The following is a 17,736-nucleotide window of genomic DNA, read 5'->3' as shown; positions in this document are numbered from 1 at the left end:
AGTTTTACAAGTGTGTGTGTGTGTGTGTGTGTGTGTGTGTGTGTGTGTGTGTGTGTGTGTGTGTGAGTGAGTGAGTGAGTGAGTGAGTGAGTGAGTGAGTGAGTGAGTGAGTGAGTGAGTGAGTGAGTGAGTGAGTGTGTGTGTGTGTGTGTGTGAGTGAGTGAACAGAGTGAAAGTAAAAGCTATGACAGGTATGTGCTGTTATTCACTCCGTCACCCAAATCCAAATTACTAACTTGCATGAACTTACCCTCGTAGCCAATTGGAGAGAGATAAGGATAGGACAAGGAAGCTGACAGCATAAAATACCCACTGCTGGAGCAGCACCTTGGTGTGTGTGGGCAAGCACTTTTTTTTGTTTGTTTTTGGAGTTGGAAAGGCACAACTGCTAGCACTGACAACAACACTTCACCCACCTGTGTACAGAAGCACAGCTACTGTAGCTACCCACCTAAAGTCATCTGAGAGAAGAACGAGCGAGAGAGAGAGACAACACACCCATTGAACACAGGCCTGGTCGGACTCCATTCCACAGCTCTGGTAGGAAAACATGCTAAGCATTTTTAGGCAACCAGATTTGCTCCTGTTGTTAGTTGCTGTTATAATGACTGAATGGAGTGAAATCAATCTAATGTCAAATGGCTGGGCATAGGAATGAATGGGTGTTTTCATTTATCAGACAGTAGGTATTTTAACTGTAACAAAGCAATGTAGGCATTACTTTAATTGTCTTTTCAAACTAGATTGTGCTTGTTTGGATTCATGTGTCTAACTGTGTCAAGCTTTGATTGCCAGCAATGCTTCTTCAACTTTTTCAAGCATGACATAAAACTTTTAAAGAGCTGTTCATACGGTGTTAAAGAAGATGGCTGATTTGAAATAATTGTGCGGCTTGCTTTTGAATTCCTGAAGAGAAAGGCATATGCGTTGGTTTACAAGGTAAACGTGGTCATGGGCAAATCAACAGTGCCAGTCAAAAGTTTGGACAGACCTACTCATTTACTTCATTTGGACTATTTTCTACATTGCAGATTAATAGTAAATAACACACATGGGATCATGTAGTAACCAAAAATCAAATAAAAATATATTTTATATTGAAGATTCTTCAATTCATCTCAAATTTGGACTCATCAGACCAAAGGACAGATTTCTACCTGACTAATGACCATTGCTTGAGTTTCTTGGCTCAAGCAAGTCTCTTCTTACTTTTGGTGTAGTAGTGTTTTTTTTGCAGCAATTTGACCTTGAAGAAACTTTCAAAGTTCTTGAAATTTTCAGAATTGACTGACGTTCATGTCTTAAAATTAAAAGAGTTATGATGGACTGTCCTTTCTCTTTGCTTTTTTGAGCTGTTCTTGCCACAACATGGACTTGGTCTTTTACCAGATAGGTCTATCTTCTGTATACCACCCCTACCTTGTCACAACACAACTGATGAGCTCAAATGCATTAAGAAGGAAAGAAATTCCACAAATTAAGTTAACAATGCCCATATGTTAATTGAAACGCATTCAAGATGACTACCTCATGAAGCTGGTTGAGAGAATAACAACAGCGTGCAAAGTTGTCATCAAGGCAAAGGGTGGGTACTTTGAAGACTCAAATTTAAAAAATATTTTGATTTGTTTTTTACCCTTTTTTGGTTGCTAATTTGATTCCAAATGTGTTATTTCATAGTTTTGATGTCTTCACTATTATTCTACAACGTAAGGGCTCTGTTTTGCTTTGAGAAACAAACTGCCCCTTTGAAAGAGACGTACAACAAAATGCTGGTCAGCTCTTTTTATACCACATAAATATGCAAAAACAACCTTCTAAAATGAGCAACATATATTATTAATGTTTTCAAATGATTATCCATAACGTTCTATTGGTTCTATTCCAGCATGCTCTTGGAAAATGTTATGAAGCAATACTGTTTGAATCTGTTTCAGCACTGTCTGTAGGTCTCAATGTCATGTTTGATATTGGCCGTTACTTATTCAGTGGGGAGAACAAGTATTTGATACATTGCCGATTTTGCAGGTTTTCCTACTTACAAAGCATGTAGAGGTCAGTAATTTTTATCATAGGTACACTTCAACTGTGAGAGACGGAATCTAAAACAAAATCCAGAAAATCACATTGTATGATTTTTAAGTAATTAATTTGCATTTTATTGCATGACATAAGTATTTGATACATCAGAAAAGCAGAACTTAATATTTGGTACAGAAACCTTTGTTTGCAATTACAGAGATCATACGTTTTCTATAGTTCTTGACCAGGTTTGCACACACTGCAGCAGGGATTTTGGCCCACTCCTCCATACAGACCTTCTCCAGATCCTTCAGGTTTCAGGGCTGTCGCTTGGCAATACGGACTTTCAGCTCCCTCCAAAGATGTTCTATTGGGTTCAGGTCTGGAGACTGGCTAGGCCACTCCAGGACCTTGAGATGCTTCTTACGGAGCCACTCCTTAGTTGCCCTGGCTGTGTGTTTTGGGTCTTTGTCATGCTGGAAGACCTAGCCACGACCCATCTTCAATGCTCTTACTGAGGGAAGGAGGTTGTTGGCCAAGATCTCGCGAAACATGGCCCCATCCATCCTCCCCTGAATATGGTGCAGTCGTCCTGTCCCCTTTGCAGAAAAGCATCCCCAAAGAATGAGGTTTCCACCTCCATGCTTCACGGTTGGGATGGTGTTCTTGGGGTTGTACTCATCCATCTTCTTCCTCCAAACACGGCGAGTGGAGTTTAGACCAAAAAGCTATATTTTTGTCTCATCAGACCACGACCTTCTCCCATTCCTCCTCTGGATCATCCAGATGGTCATTGGCAAACCTCAGACGGGCCTGGACATGCGCTCGCTTGAGAAGGGGGACCTTGTGTGCGCTGCAGGATTTTAATCCATGACGGCGTAGTGTGTTACTAATGGTTTTCTTTGAGACTGTGGTCCCAGCTCTCTTCAGGTCATTGACCAGGTCCTGCCGTGTAGTTCTGGGCTGATCCCTCACCTTCCTCGTGATCATTGATGCCCCATGGGGTGAGATCTTGCATGTAGCCCCAGACCAAGGGTGATTGACTGTCATCTTGAACTTCTTCCATTTTCTTATAATTGCGCCAAGAGTTGTTGCCTTCTCACCAAGCTGCTTGCCTATTGTCTTGTAGCCCATCCCAGCCTTGTGTAGGTCTACAATTTTAACCCCGACGTCCTTACACAGCTCACTGGTCTTGGCCATTGTGGAGAGGTTGGAGTCTGTTTGATTGAGAATATGGACAGGTGTCTTTTATACAGGTAACGAGTTGAGAACAGGAGGGCTTCTTAAAGAAAAACTAACAGGTCTGTGAGAGCTGGAATTCCTACTGGTTGGTAGGTGATCAAATACTTATGTCATGCAATAAAATGCAAATGAATTACTTAAAAATCATACAATGTGATTTTCTGGGTTTTTGTTTTAGATTTCGTCTCGCACAGTTGAAGTGTACCTATGATAAAAATTACAGACCTCTACATGCTTTGTAAGTAGGAAAACCTGCAAAATCGGCAGTGTTTCAAATACTTGTTCTCCCCACTGTACATGAGCTCATAGGGATGCAAACCTCCTCTCCAGATGAGCACTGATCTGTGACTGATTACATGCATGAAAGTCAAACTACTGTTTTGCAGTGGTGTAAAGTACTTAAGTAGTACTTTAAAGTATTTTTAATTGAGTCGTTTTTTTGGGGTATCTGTACCCTACTATTTATATATTTTTTTCACAACATTTACTTCAATACATTCCTAAAGAAAATTATTTACTTTTTACTACGTACATTTTCCCTGTACACCAAAAGGTACTCATTCGATTTTGAAAGGTTGGCAGGACAGGAAAATGTTCCAAATCACAAACGTATCAAGAGAAGATCAATGGTCATCTCTACTGTCTCTGATCTTGTGGACTCACTAAAAACAAATGATACGTTTGTAAAATATGTCTGAGTGTTGGAGTGTGCCCCTGGCTATCCGTAAAAAAAGTATTTGAAAAACACATGCCGTCTGGTTTACTTAACATAAGGAATTATTTTTACTTTTACTTTTGATACTTAAGTATTTTTTGCAATTACTATGTACTTTAAAACTAAAGTATATTTAAAACAAAATAATTGTAGACTTTTAATCAAGTAGTTTTTAACTAGGTAACTTTCACTTTTACACTTTTACATTTTCTATTAAGGTATCTTTTCTTTCACTCAAGTGTGACAGTTGGGTACTTTCAATCACTGCTGTTTTGTTTTAGGTTGAATGACTGTACCTGATTATAACCTACTCTACAGTAATCACCTAGCATTGGTTGTAACTTGCATCAGTTGATATAAAACTCCACAGTGTATCTGTCCTCAGACACTTCAGAGCCAGGAAAGAGTGACCTGCCTGCACTTGCTTGTTGCTTACCTGAAGTGACATTGATCAGTGATCGTACTATTGTCTGTTCACTTCCTTCATCTTTAAGTCTTTCCTCATGGTTTTACATAATTATGTTATGAAACTTTGTTTATTTGGTGATATGCACAGTCAGTGAATATTGATCAGAGGTGAGTTTCCAAAGCGCTTTGTCTAGCTAACATGGAACTTTATGACTCATCCCTGAATAGTACACACCATGTATCGTTAACAAGTTAACCTTCAACCGTCCAGGAGACTATAGAAACTAGACCTGATGATAGCATGTCCCTAACTAAACATTCAGGAATACAATGCCAGCAGTCTACTCACATGTACAGTCTTTAGGCTGCTTAGACTAGACAGCAGGCAAACAGACAGTAGACTGCACTGATGGTAACCTAAAGCGTACATTTGGCAAGGCTTGGCAAGATGTCAATAGGATCTAGATCTGAACCCAACACTTGGCCTGAACTGTCAAAGGCCATATACCTCTAGTGAAAATCATACTCAGGGATCTTGACTCAAGTTCTTGGGAAACTGGTTTTGGATTGAGGAAGACAGTATAATTTATTATTAATACATGTTTTGCTTATTCTTTGGTTATTGTATGTTGTTTTCACTGTTCAAACTTTATGGTGGGTTGCGACTCAAAAGAAACCTCAATTGCTTGGTCACGAAACAGAAAAGTTTGGAAACACCTGGACTCAACAAACACTAAAATATGTGACAAAGTCATTGCAAGTACTGTGGTGCAGCCACTCCGCCTTCCTCTTATATACTCGTCACAGGCCTCAGTGCCGACCTCCAACTTTAATAATGTATACTGAACAAAACAATGAATGCAACATGCAACAATTTCAAAGATTTTATTGAGCTACAGTTCATATAAGGAAATAGATTCATTTGGCCCTAATCTATGGATTTCACATGACTGGACAGGTGCGCAATGGGGAGCCAGGCCCAGCCAATCAGAATGACTTTTTCCCCAAAAAAGGGCTTTATTACAGACATAAATACACCTCAGCACATAGTATATATTTACATATTGAATGCAAATATGGTTGTGGTGAACGGTTTTCTCAACAACAGTTCAATGAACGTAACCATGTTGTTGACCCACTATGGCCAACACTTCACAGGCAGTCAAGGGAGTGATATGGAGAAGAGTATACCATGGTTCACATACAGTACTGTAGCACTACTGTCTTTCTATAAATATTCACTGATGTTATTTGTGTTGCATTTACTTTTACAATGGAACTTCAATTCTTTGGACCTTCATTAACTTGTTTGTCAACTTTAAATGTGTCATTAAAGTCAAAATGGGGCCAACCAACTTGCTGGTGGAGAATGCAGTGATTAGTACTAAATTTGTCGCCCGTAATAAAGTGCAGTGCGTTATGATAAACTGCATCTAATGGCTTTAAAGAAGTGGCAGCTGTGTCCATATAGATGATGTCGCCATAGTGTAGGACTGATAGGAACATCGACTGAGTAATCTGCTTTATACTATTTAGCCAGAGGCAAGACCTATTTCTATAGAAGAAGCCCATTTTAATTCTCAACTTCTTAACTCATCAATATGCTTTTTAAAAGACAGCTTTTCATCAATCCAGATGCCCAGATATTTGTAAGCACGGACACGATCAATAGACACCATCCAAAGTGCATATGCATAAATCATCAGACTTAACTGTATGCGCTCTAGAGAACAAAATATATTTAGTTTGACCTTTAGTCAGTACTCATTTCTGGTCAATAAAGTTTTTGTATAATACAATGAAGGAAGACTGTAGTATAGATAGAGCCTTTTCAACCGTGGGGGCAATAGCATACACAACAGTATCATCGGCATACAAGTTTAGGTCACATTTTTTTAACGATGGTCGATAGTTAATGTTAACATTAAAAAGCACAGGACCCAGAATCGACTGCTGCGGGACTCCTTCTGTAAGGGAACCTGATTTAACACCATCAGTAGATATACATCGAGTTCTATCTGTCAAGCAATTTTTAAGCCAATTGAGGAAAGCCTCTGAATTAGCAATGAGTGATCAACAGTTTCAAAAGCCTTTGACAGGTCAATGAAGAGGGCAGAATAATGTTGATTTTTATCCATGCAGGTAACCACATCTTTTATACCTAGGGATGAAGCAGAGATGGTGCTATGACCTGATCAAAAACCTGAATAATGAACACTATACTGTGTATAAAAAAAATTGTGGACACCCCTTCAAATTAGCGGATTGGACTATTTCAGACACACCATTGCTGACAGGTGTATAAAAAAAGCCATGCAATCTCCATGCTCAAACATTTGCAGTAAAATTGCCTTTCTAAAGAGCAACACAGAATGGGATCACTGAGTGCTGAAGCACGTAGTGCTGTTCTCAGTTCCAACACTCACTAGTGATTTCCAAACTGCCTCTGGAAACAACGTCAGCACAAGAACTGTTCATCGGGAGTTTCATGAAATGGGTTTTCAAGGGCGAGCAGCTGTACACAAGCCTACGATCACCATGCGCAATGCCAAGAGTTGGCTGAAGTTGTGTAAAGCTCGTCGCCATTGGAATCTGGAGCAGTGGAAACGTGTTCTCTGGAGTGATGAATCACGCTTCACCGTCTGGAAGTCCGAAGGATGAATCTGGGTTTGGCGGAAGCCAGGGGAACGTTACCTACCCCAACGCACAGTGCCAACTGTAAAGCTTGGTGGAGGACAAATAACGGTCTGGAGCTATTTTTCATGGTTTCAACTAGGCCCCTTAGTTCAAGTGATGGGAAATCTTAATGCTACATCATACAATGACATTCTACACAAATCTGTGCTTCCAACTTTGTGGCAACAGTTTAAGGAAGGCCCTTTCCTGTTTCAGCATGACAATGCCCCGTGCACAAAGCGAGGTCCATACAGAAATGGTTTGTCGAGATCGGTGTGGAAGAACTTGATTGCCTACACAGAGCCCTGACCTCAACCTCATCGGACACCTTTGGGATGAATCAGAATGCTGACTGCTTGCCAAACCTAATCGCCCAACATCATTGCCAGACCTTGCTAATGCTCTTGTGTCTGAATGGAAGCAGGTCCTAGCAACAATGTTTCAAATTCTAGTGGAAAGCATTCCCAGAAGAGTGGAGTCTGTTATAGCAGTAAATTGAGCACCAACTCATAATTAATGCAAATGGTCTTGGAATGAGATGTTCGACGAGCAGGTGTCCACATACTTTTCGTCATGTAGTGTGCATTTAGAATACATTTCAAAGATAAGAAAGATCTTAGCTGAGAATGAATCAAGGATTCTAATATTTTAGCTTGGCAAGAAAGATTAGAAATAGGCCGCAACCTTTGTGAAGGGAAAGTACATGGGCCGCCTTCCAAACACCGGGAGTATCACATCATTGAATGCAACTAACCCCACTCATTCTACCATCAGAAAAACAAATAGGCATACAGTGCAATCAGAAAGTATTCAGACCCCTTGACTTTTCCCCATTTTGTCACGTTACACCCTTATTCTAAAATTGAATTTTTTTAAATCCCTCATTAATCTGCACACAATACCCATAATGATGAAGCAAAAAAACAGATTTTTTTTTACAAATGTGTTAAAATAAATAAAAAACAAACACCTTATTTACATAAGCATTCAGACCCTTTGAGACTCAAAATTAAGCTCAGGTTTGTCCTGTTTCAATTTATAATCCTTGAGATGTTTCTACAACTTGGAGTTAACTTGTGATAAATTCAATTAATTGGACATAATTTGGAAAGGCACATACCTGTCTATATAAGGTCCCACAGTTGACAGTGCATGTCAGAGCAAAAACCAAGCCATGAGGTTGAAGGAATTGTCCGTGGAGCTCAGAGACAGAATTTGGTCGAGGCACAGATCTGGGGAAGGGTACCAAACAATGTCTGTAGCATTGAAGGTCTCCAAGAACACAGTGGCCTATATTATTCTTAAATGGAAGAAGTTTGGAACCAACAAGAATCTTCCTAACTGAGCAATCAAGGGAGAAGTGCCTTCGTCAGGGAGGTGACCAAGAACCCAATGGTCATTCTGACAGAGCTTCAGAGTTCATCTGGAGAGATGGGAAACGTTCCAGAAGGACAACTATCACTGCAGCACTCCACCAATCAGGCCTTTATGGTAGAGTGGCCAGACGGAAGCCACTCCTCAGTAAAAGGCACATGACAGCATGCTTAGAGTTTGCCAAAAGGCACCTAAAGACTATCAGACCATGAGAAACAAGATTCTCTGGTCTGATGAAACCAAGATTGAACTCTTTGGCCTGAATGCCAAGCATCATGTCTGGAGGAAACCTGGCACCATCCCTACGGTGAAGCGTGGTTGTGGTAGCAACATGCTGTGGGGATGTTTTTCAACAGCAGGGACTGGACTAGTCAAGATCGAGGGAAAGATGAACGGAGCAAAGTACAGAGAGATCCTTAAGTGGCCCAGCCAGAGCCCGGACTTGAATACGATTGAACATCTCTGGAGAGACCTGAAAATAGATGTGCTGCAACGCTCCCCATCCAACATGACAGAGCTTGAGAGGATCTGCAGAGAAGAATGGGAGAAACTCCCCAAATATCAAATCAAATCAAATGTATTTCTATAGCCCTTCGTACAACAGCTGATATCTCAAAGTGCTGTACAGAAACCCAGCCTAAAACCCCAAACAGCAAGCAATGCAGGTGTAGAAGCACGGTGGCTAGGAAAAACTCCCTAGAAAGGCCAAAACCTAGGAAGAAACCTAGAGAGGAACCAGGCTATGTGGGGTGGCCAGTCCTCTTCTGGATGTGCCGGGTGGAGATTATAACAGAACATGGCCAAGATGTTCAAATGTTCATGAGTGACCAGCATGGTCCAATAATAATAAGGCAGAACAGTTGAAACTGGAGCAGCAGCACGGCCAGGTGGACTGGGGACAGCAAGGAGTCATCATGTCAGGTAGTCCTGAGGCATGGTCCTAGAGCTCAGGTCCGAGAGAGAGAAAGAAAGAGAGAAAGAGAGAATTAGATAGACCACACTTAAATTCACACAGGACACCGAATAGGACAGGAGAAGTACTCCAGATATAACAAACTGACTCTATACCCCCGAAACATAAACTACTGCAGCATAAATACTGGAGGCTGAGACAGGAGGGGTCAGGAGACACTGTGGCCCCATCCGGGGACACCCCCGGACAGGGCCAAACAGGAAGGATATAACTTTGTTATTATAGGGTATTGTGTGTAGATTGATGAGGGGAAAAAAACAATTTAATCAATTTTATAATAAGGCTGTAGCATAACAAATAGTTGAATTCAAGGGGTCTGAATACTTTCCGAATGCACTGTGTATGTATGCAAAACAGACACCCACACTCTCCCTATACTAACTCCTGCACTTTCACAACTGTCAATGTTGTAATTTAGAAATATCTCATTTGCAAACGTCTCAACTCACTATGGGGAATAACACTGTCTATGTGCACTGTGTGTGATTACATGGCAGCCTACCAATCGCCTTGTTTGGGGTTTTACTCCCTACTGACTGTACGTGTCTTTCTCCCCCAGCTCTGGACCATGGTCCGTCATACCACCTGTATCATGAGCATCCCTTCCACTGCCAGCATTGAGAGCCAGCTGCCCACAACATGGAGCTCCTACCCCTGCCCAGACAGTGAGGACTTGTTTGGTTACTCAATGGCTCTTTCTGTAAATTGCTCTGCTGGTTTAATTATTTACAAGTACCTGGGTTAGCCGGAGTTAATATTTTTTCACAAAACCCCCAGCACACTCGAAGATTAAATATTTGATATGCTACTCACAGCTATTACAAAACGCACCTAATCTCTATCTTCAACCCTATCCCCAGTTTCCACAGTGATGCCCGGTTACACCAGTCGACTGTGGTCCCAGGACTACAAGCCTCAGTATTGGTCAAAGTACCTGGTGTGGCAGTGGCTGCAGCAGATGGTGGACATGCACCAGATTGACGCTGCCAGCATCCACTTCCAGAACTTTGACGTGGACGGCCATCAACTGTGCAGCATGACCTACCAGGACTTCACACGGGCCGCGGGCACCGTGGGGCCTATCCTCTACCAAAGCCTCAACGAGCTCAAATGGAGGGGTAGGTTCACACATTGGACAAAGCTGTAACGTCCTCTGTTATTGTTAGTGTCTTATATTAATCAGAATGGAGGCCAGGTCTGGCCATGTATTGTAAAAACATACTGTTAGTGATACATTTGGTCTTCAGATTTTTGAATGTATTATTTATTTTCAACATTATTTGAATTGGTTAGAAAACCACAAACAAACAAGAACAGACAGTTGACCCAGTGTATGGTGGAAGGATCAAGGATTTAAGCATCAAGTTTGATTACATACAACACAAAATAAAGAAGGTTGTTGTTACTGTCAGTGAAATAACAATGACCTCTTGTTTCTCCCTGTCATCCCTACACAGGACAGTATCCTGGAATGGAGTTTAACCCACTGGACATTATCAAATCAGAGCCAGATGGTAAGAGCTGTCAAAAGCATACAAACCCAGAGAGGATGTAGTACATTGTTTTCACGTCCTTTATTCAAAATGCACTGTTGTATGCTTATAAAATTGTAATATATAAAGTTATAGAATGTATACAATGCTTCAGACCCTCTTAGAGAACGGGGAGTATATAGAGAATCTAGATCAGGGTTCCCAAACTGGCGGGCCTTGTGCTGGATTTGGCCTGGGGGTAGTTTTATTTGGCCCCAAGCAACAACAACAAAAAAATAATCATGTTTTGTTGAATTTACATTGTTGGAATTAAGACTAAAAACAACAAAAAAGCAGTTCCAAGTGATTTTAATTTGGAAATATTTTCCCAAACATTCACACGCATAATAGAGAGACATATGTGATCGTATACAAATAATAATAATGAATACTGAGGTACTCAAAGCGCTTTGCATACAGTAGTAGGGGGAAACTCAACTCACCTCATCCTCCATCAATGTGTAGCACCCACTTCAGTTATGCACGGCGACCATTTTGTACTAGAACTCTCACCACACATCAGTTATCATGTGGAGAGGTGAGGAGTGATATATGCCAATTAAGAATGAGGAGGATGATTAGGTGGCCATGATGGAATGTGGCCAGGTTGGGAATTTAGCCATAACACCGGGGTGAACACCTCTACTTTTACAATAACCGCCATGGGAATTTAAATGACTACAGAGTGTCAGCACAAGCATTTTAACATCCTGTCCAAAAGACAGCACCATAAGCAGGACAATATTCCCAAATGTAATCAAGGTTTGAAATTATGTCCGTACGGGAGTTGCAACGATGGGACAAGTCTAACTACCAACTGGTTATCATGACAATTGGGAATAAAGGGTGTAAAAAGTTTTTTTTTAATGAAATCATTTGTTTGAAATCATTATGTTTTAGACAAATATATCTGTTTAGGCTTCTGCGATCAATTTGCAGTCTAAGAATATACAGTACTATTCAAAAGTTTGGACACACCTACTCATTCAAGGGTTTTTCTTTATAAATTCTACATTTTAGTGAAGACATCAAAACTATGAAATAACACTTATGGAATCATATGGTAACTAAAAAGTATATAATATATTTTAGATTATTCAAGGTAGACATGATTTGCCTTGATAACAGCTTGCACAATCTTGGCATTCACTCAATCAGCTTCACCTGGAATGCTTTCCCAACCATCTTCAAGGAGTTCCCACATATGCTGAGCACTTGTTGGCTGCTCTTCCTTCACTCCTTCACTGCGGTCCAACTCATCCCAAGCCATTCATTTGGGTTGAGTCCGGGTTATTGTGGAAGCCAGGTCATCTGATGCAGCACTCTATTACTCTCCTTCTTGGTCAAATAGCCCTTACACAGCCTGGAGGTGTGTTTTAGGCCATTTTCCTGTTGAAAAACAAATGATAGTCCCACTAAGCGCGAATTAGATAAGATGGTGTATTGCTGCAGAATTCTGTGGTAGTCATGCTGGTTAAGTGTGCCTTGAATTGTAAATAAATCACTGACAGTGTCACCAGAAAAGCACCCCCACACTATCACATCTCCTCCTCATCCATGCATCATGGTGGGAACTACACACGCAGAGATCATCCGTTCACCTACTCTGTGTCTTCCAAAAATCTCAAATTTGGACTCATCAGACCTAAGGACAGATTTCCACCGGTTTAATGTCCATTGCTCATGTTTCTTGGCCCAAGCAAGTCTCTTATTACTGGTGTACTTTAGTAGTGATTTCTTTGCTTCTTCTGATTCACACAGTCGATGTTGAGATACGTCTGTTACTTGAACTCTGTGAAGCATTTATTTGGGATGCAATTTCTGAGGTTGGTAACTAACTTATCCTCTGCAACAGAGGTAACTCTGGGTCTTCCTTTCCTGTGGCGGTCCTCATGAGAGCCAGTTTCATCATAGCTCTCGATGGTTTTTGCAACAAACTTTCAAAGTTCTTGAAATTTTCCACATTGACTGACCTTCATGCCTTAAAGTACTAATGGACTGTCATTTTATTCTTATTTCAGCTGTTCTTGCCATAATATTTACTTGGTCTTTTACCAAATCTTCTGTATACCACCCCTACCTTGTCACAACACAACTGATTGGCTCAAACGCAGGAAAGAATTAAAGAAATTCCACAAAATAACTATTAACAAGGCACACCAGTTAACTAAAATGCATTCCAGGTGACTACCTCATGAAGCTGGTTAAATAATGCCAAGAGTATGCAAAGCTGTCAAAGCATAGCGTGGCTACTTTGAAGAATCTGAAATAGAAAATATATTTTGATTACTTTTTTGGTTACTACATGATTCCGTATGTGTTATTTCATAGTTCTGATGTCTTCACTACTATTCTACAATGTTGAAAATAGTAAAAAGAAAATAAAAAACGTGGAATCAGTAGGTGTCCACACTTTTGACTGGTACTGTATATTTATAAAAAATCTAGTCTGTGATTTCAATAAACTCTTGAGATGTTACTTTATGCCTTTTTTTAAGTAAATGTAAGCTTTATGTGCTCTCCTCTCCTCATATTTCCCTTGTCCATTCCCAGAACCTAGCATATATCCTGCAGGTAGGTACCACATTGAAATGACTAGGAGAGACTTAAAAATGGAACATTTTAACTAACTTACGGACAGCATCATTTTTTATATGTTGACATGTCTTTACTTTTTAGACATTTTTGATCCCTCATGTCGATGTCTCGCACCTGTGGCATCACCCACTACCTCAAGTCCAGGTAAAGGATGAGGACTGAAAACCTATAAACATTATATAAACAAAGACATTGGAACAACACCCAAGCCTTAAGAAGACTTACATCTAGATCTCCAGTAGCCTAGTCCCCAAATAAATTATTGCTGCACCAATACGAATTTGAAACATAAGACATCATTGAGCAAAGTGGCAATTCAAGGCTATTGAAGTCCATGAACGTTCAGTAAGTGACAGTTTTGGGAATGGGCCAGCTGAGTTTACTCCTTCACTAAACAATGTGACTGAGCAAACAATGTATGACGATACAACTGAACAAACTCATCCTGTAAATGTTTCCCACACCCATGTAATTGTACAGTATTGGGTTCCATAGAATTCATACGGAATGCGTAAGACAGCGGTACAAGTGTTAAACACGTATGGGTTAAAGCTCTGTTTGATTAGTTGGTTGGACTACTATGATGCTAGACCCACTAGTGAGTTTGATTGTCACATGTACCAAATATATTGAATGTCTTCATTTTAACTTGCTGTGAGCATCTGCTTAATGACCATGTGTCTATTAATTTACTTTCAGACAGTCGCCCTCATCAGATCAAAAAACACAGTGAGTAGTATTTATCATCTTCAATACTATCGTTCATTATCTTTTAATGTAAATGCTCAATCAGATGATGGCTACATGCTGAATGTTTTGCCTATGCTATAACTGATATGCAGTAGATTGTTCTAATGCCACCACTCATGTGTTTCTCCTCAGACCCCCGGGGGACCCACCTGTGGGAGTTCATTAGGGACATTCTTCTGAACCCAGAGCGGAACTCAGGCCTGCTCAAGTGGGAGGACCGGACAGATGGAGTGTTCCGTTTCCTCAATTCAGAGGCTGTTGCTCAGCTGTGGGGCAAGAAGAAGAACAACAGCAGCATGACCTACGAGAAGCTCAGCCGAGCTATGAGGTAAAGACTGAAGGAATTTGGGTGTTTTGATGTACAGTGGGGCAAAAAAGTATTTTAGTCAGCCACCAATTGTGCAAGTTCTCCCACTTAAAAAGGTGAGAGAGGCCTGTAATTTTCATCATAGGTACACTTCAACTATGACAGACAAAAATGAGAAAAAAAATCCAGAGAATCACTGTGTAGGATTTTTTATGAATTTATTTGCAAATTATGGTGGAAAATAAGTATTTGGTCAATAATAAAAGTTTATCTCAATACTTTGTTATATACCCTTTGTTGGCAATGACTGAGGTCAAACGTTTTCTGTAAGTCTTCACAAGGTTATCACACACTGTTTCTGGTATTTTGGCCCATTCCTCCATGCAAGAAGGCAGTCATTTTGGCTGTTCCATTAACCTCCCTGTCCATACCTTTCCAGATATTACTACAAACGGGAAATCCTGGAACACGTGGATGGCCGAAGGCTGGTCTACAAGTTTGGGAAAAATGCACAAGGATGGAGGGAGTCAGAAAAGTAAAAGAGTCTGGAGCACACCTCTCCACTATTTTGTGCCTTTTTTTTTGCCTGTCTATTTATGTTTGTTTTTTATTTTAATGTGTCACTGTGATGTTTTACTATGTTGTTGTTTTACAAAGAGGAGCAGAATGCCTTGTTGCAACTCTTGACATTTGTGGGAGTTTTTGTATGATATGTTTACATTTGGTTAAGCAAGGCTACATTTTACATTTAATTGCTTACCCAGCTAGCACATAAATGTTCTGAGAACCAAATGTTTCTTAGAGCTTGGTGACAGCGGGGTTGTCATATGGTTATTTTGTATACAACCTTCCTACAACTTTCTGGGAATGGTGCAGGATAGTTGCTTGACTGTGGAACATTCTCGGCACATTTAAGGAACTTGATTTTTTTTTTTTTATATAATCTTGGTATTTCATTACTTTAACTGAATGTTTCCTAAAAGTTCAAACATGGTAGGATTTAATGTCAATTTTGGTAATGTTCTAGGACTACAACTACTTTGACATTGGGAATGTTCTCAAATAGTTCAGAGAATGTTAAGAAACAACAGTCTTCTGTGGGATTTTCAGTACTTCAGCATAATGTTTTCTGCAGGTTTCATCATGGTTATTTTTAAAGTCATGTTCTCAGAACGTTAAGAAAATGTTCCATAAAAACCACAAGAACATTAGTAACATTCAAATAACTTTCTAAGAATGTTATTTAAAAACATTTAATTCTTAGCATCAACAAAACTCTTTATCCTCAATCTTGTTAAGTGTGTTCAGGTGTGTTGGCCTCGCCCACTTTTTGGTCACACCTGATCTTTATTAATGCCTGTTTCCTTTCAAATGGGGTCTGTTTGAATGGACTAAAATGAACATAGCATGCTAGCTCAATCCTGGTTGCACAGTGGAGTAATTCCATGGATAGAGAACCGAAGACTATAGGTACTGAATTTCACTGACGTTGTGCCACAACAGAAAATACATGTGTTTGCAAATTAATTTCTGTGTCCTATCTAGGGTTGCAAAGGGAGGGTATTTTACTGGAAACTTTCAATTATGTAATCTACCACAAGATAATGTATCTACTGGTCTTTTGGGGGTATTTCATAATATCACCGGTGTCTGTAATTCTCTCTGTCCTGTTTTCTGGCCTTTATCACATGGAAAATATATGAAATAATTAAATACAATTATTTAAAAATAAAATGAATGAGAAAGCTGTAAAATATCATCCTAAATATAAACCATCCAACTTAGTGAATACCATTGGTGCCTTTTTATTTATTTTACTACGTCAACATGTATTTTTTTGTGAATGTTTTTGCCTCAAACTGGTGAAAGTTGTGATTAAATGTTGATTAGATGCTTTTCTAGGCTATTTTGTCTTCACCCATATGGTCTATCTATTAGAAACGTATGGACAATATGGACACAGATATATAAATGAACACTATATATGACCATTTCTTTTTTAAGATATTCAAGTATAAATTACCAAAGTTACGATAGATTGCAATAGATTTTCTGTTAATCACCAAAATTAATGAAGATTTCTGTAACTTTGGTACCGATAGGACTAGGTTTGCAAAGCATTCTGTGCTTGGAGTTCAAAACAGTTAACCCAAACTGTTATTAAAATTCTTATTGAGTGAACGTTTTAAGAAAGTAACCTTTACATTTTGTTCAAAACATTCAAAACATTAAGAGAATGTTCTCAGAACTTTATTTAATTACCTTCAAATAACCAACCATTTCCGTTCTCAGAACATATAAACGTTATTTAAGTGTTAGCCATTGATGCCATTAATGCTAGTAAAGTCCTACTGTATGGCATCGTTCCTAGAAGCAATGGTAAACCAAAAAAGTACATTCCCACAACTTCCATTTGAACCAAATTGTGATGAGTACTTGCAGTGATGAATGTTTGCAGTACTGGGTACTTGATAAGTATTTGCACTGAACTACTGTAGATGTATTCACCATACATATGTGCAGTAAAAGGGAAGGACATTGTACTTTTAAATATTTCCGGATTGTTGTACATATTTAAATTGTGAAATGTTCTTTCCAAAGTATGTTTGATTGATGTGTTATACAATGCATTCAGAAAGTATACAAACCCTTCGACTTTTACACATTGTTACGTTAGACTAATTCTAAAATGGATTAAATAAATAACAAGGCCCCATCAAACTACACACAATACCCCATCATGACAAAGTGAAAACAGGTTATACATTTTTGCAAATGTATTAAATAAAAAACTGAAATACCTTATATACATAAGTATTCAGACCCTTTGCTATGAGACTCGAAATTGAGTTCAGGTGCATTCTGTTTCCACTGATCATCCTTGAGATGTTTCTACAACTTGATTGGAGTCCACCTGTGGTAAATTCAATTCATAATTTGACATGATTTTGAAAGGCACATACCTGTCTATTGTATATAAGGTCCCACAGTTGACAGTGCTTGTCAGAGGAAAAACCGAGCCATGAGTTCAAAGGAATTGTCCGTAGCGCTCCGAGACAGGATTGTGTCGAGGCAAAGATCTATGGAAGAATACCAAAAGGTTTCTGCAGCATTGAAGGTCCCCAAGAGCACAGTGGCC

At 39.6% G+C, this 17,736-nt stretch overlaps 1 protein-coding gene across 2 annotated transcripts; it reads left to right on the top strand.

The window, feature by feature from the left end:
* The first annotated feature begins 279 nt into the window (after nucleotides 1-279).
* LOC110522348 (ETS homologous factor) lies at nucleotides 280-17,346 on the top strand. Of its 2 annotated transcripts, XM_021600689.2 has the most exons (9): nucleotides 280-540; nucleotides 9,970-10,075; nucleotides 10,271-10,528; nucleotides 10,868-10,924; nucleotides 13,496-13,516; nucleotides 13,622-13,684; nucleotides 14,240-14,269; nucleotides 14,423-14,618; nucleotides 15,037-17,346. In XM_021600689.2, the coding sequence occupies exons 2-9, from the start codon at nucleotides 9,979-9,981 to the stop codon at nucleotides 15,134-15,136; spliced, it is 822 nt and encodes a 273-aa protein (XP_021456364.1). In that variant the 5' UTR covers nucleotides 280-540; nucleotides 9,970-9,978; the 3' UTR covers nucleotides 15,137-17,346. The 2 variants fall into 2 exon arrangements, with proteins under 2 accessions (XP_021456364.1, XP_021456372.1); XM_021600697.2 differs by lacking the exon at nucleotides 13,496-13,516.
* Nucleotides 17,347-17,736: the final 390 nt, after the last annotated feature.

Source organism: Oncorhynchus mykiss, chromosome 1 (genome assembly GCF_013265735.2).
Source record: "Oncorhynchus mykiss isolate Arlee chromosome 1, USDA_OmykA_1.1, whole genome shotgun sequence".
NCBI lineage: Eukaryota > Metazoa > Chordata > Actinopteri > Salmoniformes > Salmonidae > Oncorhynchus > Oncorhynchus mykiss.
The sequence above is the reverse complement of the archived record's forward strand: the minus strand, read 5'-3'. Positions and strand labels throughout refer to the sequence as shown.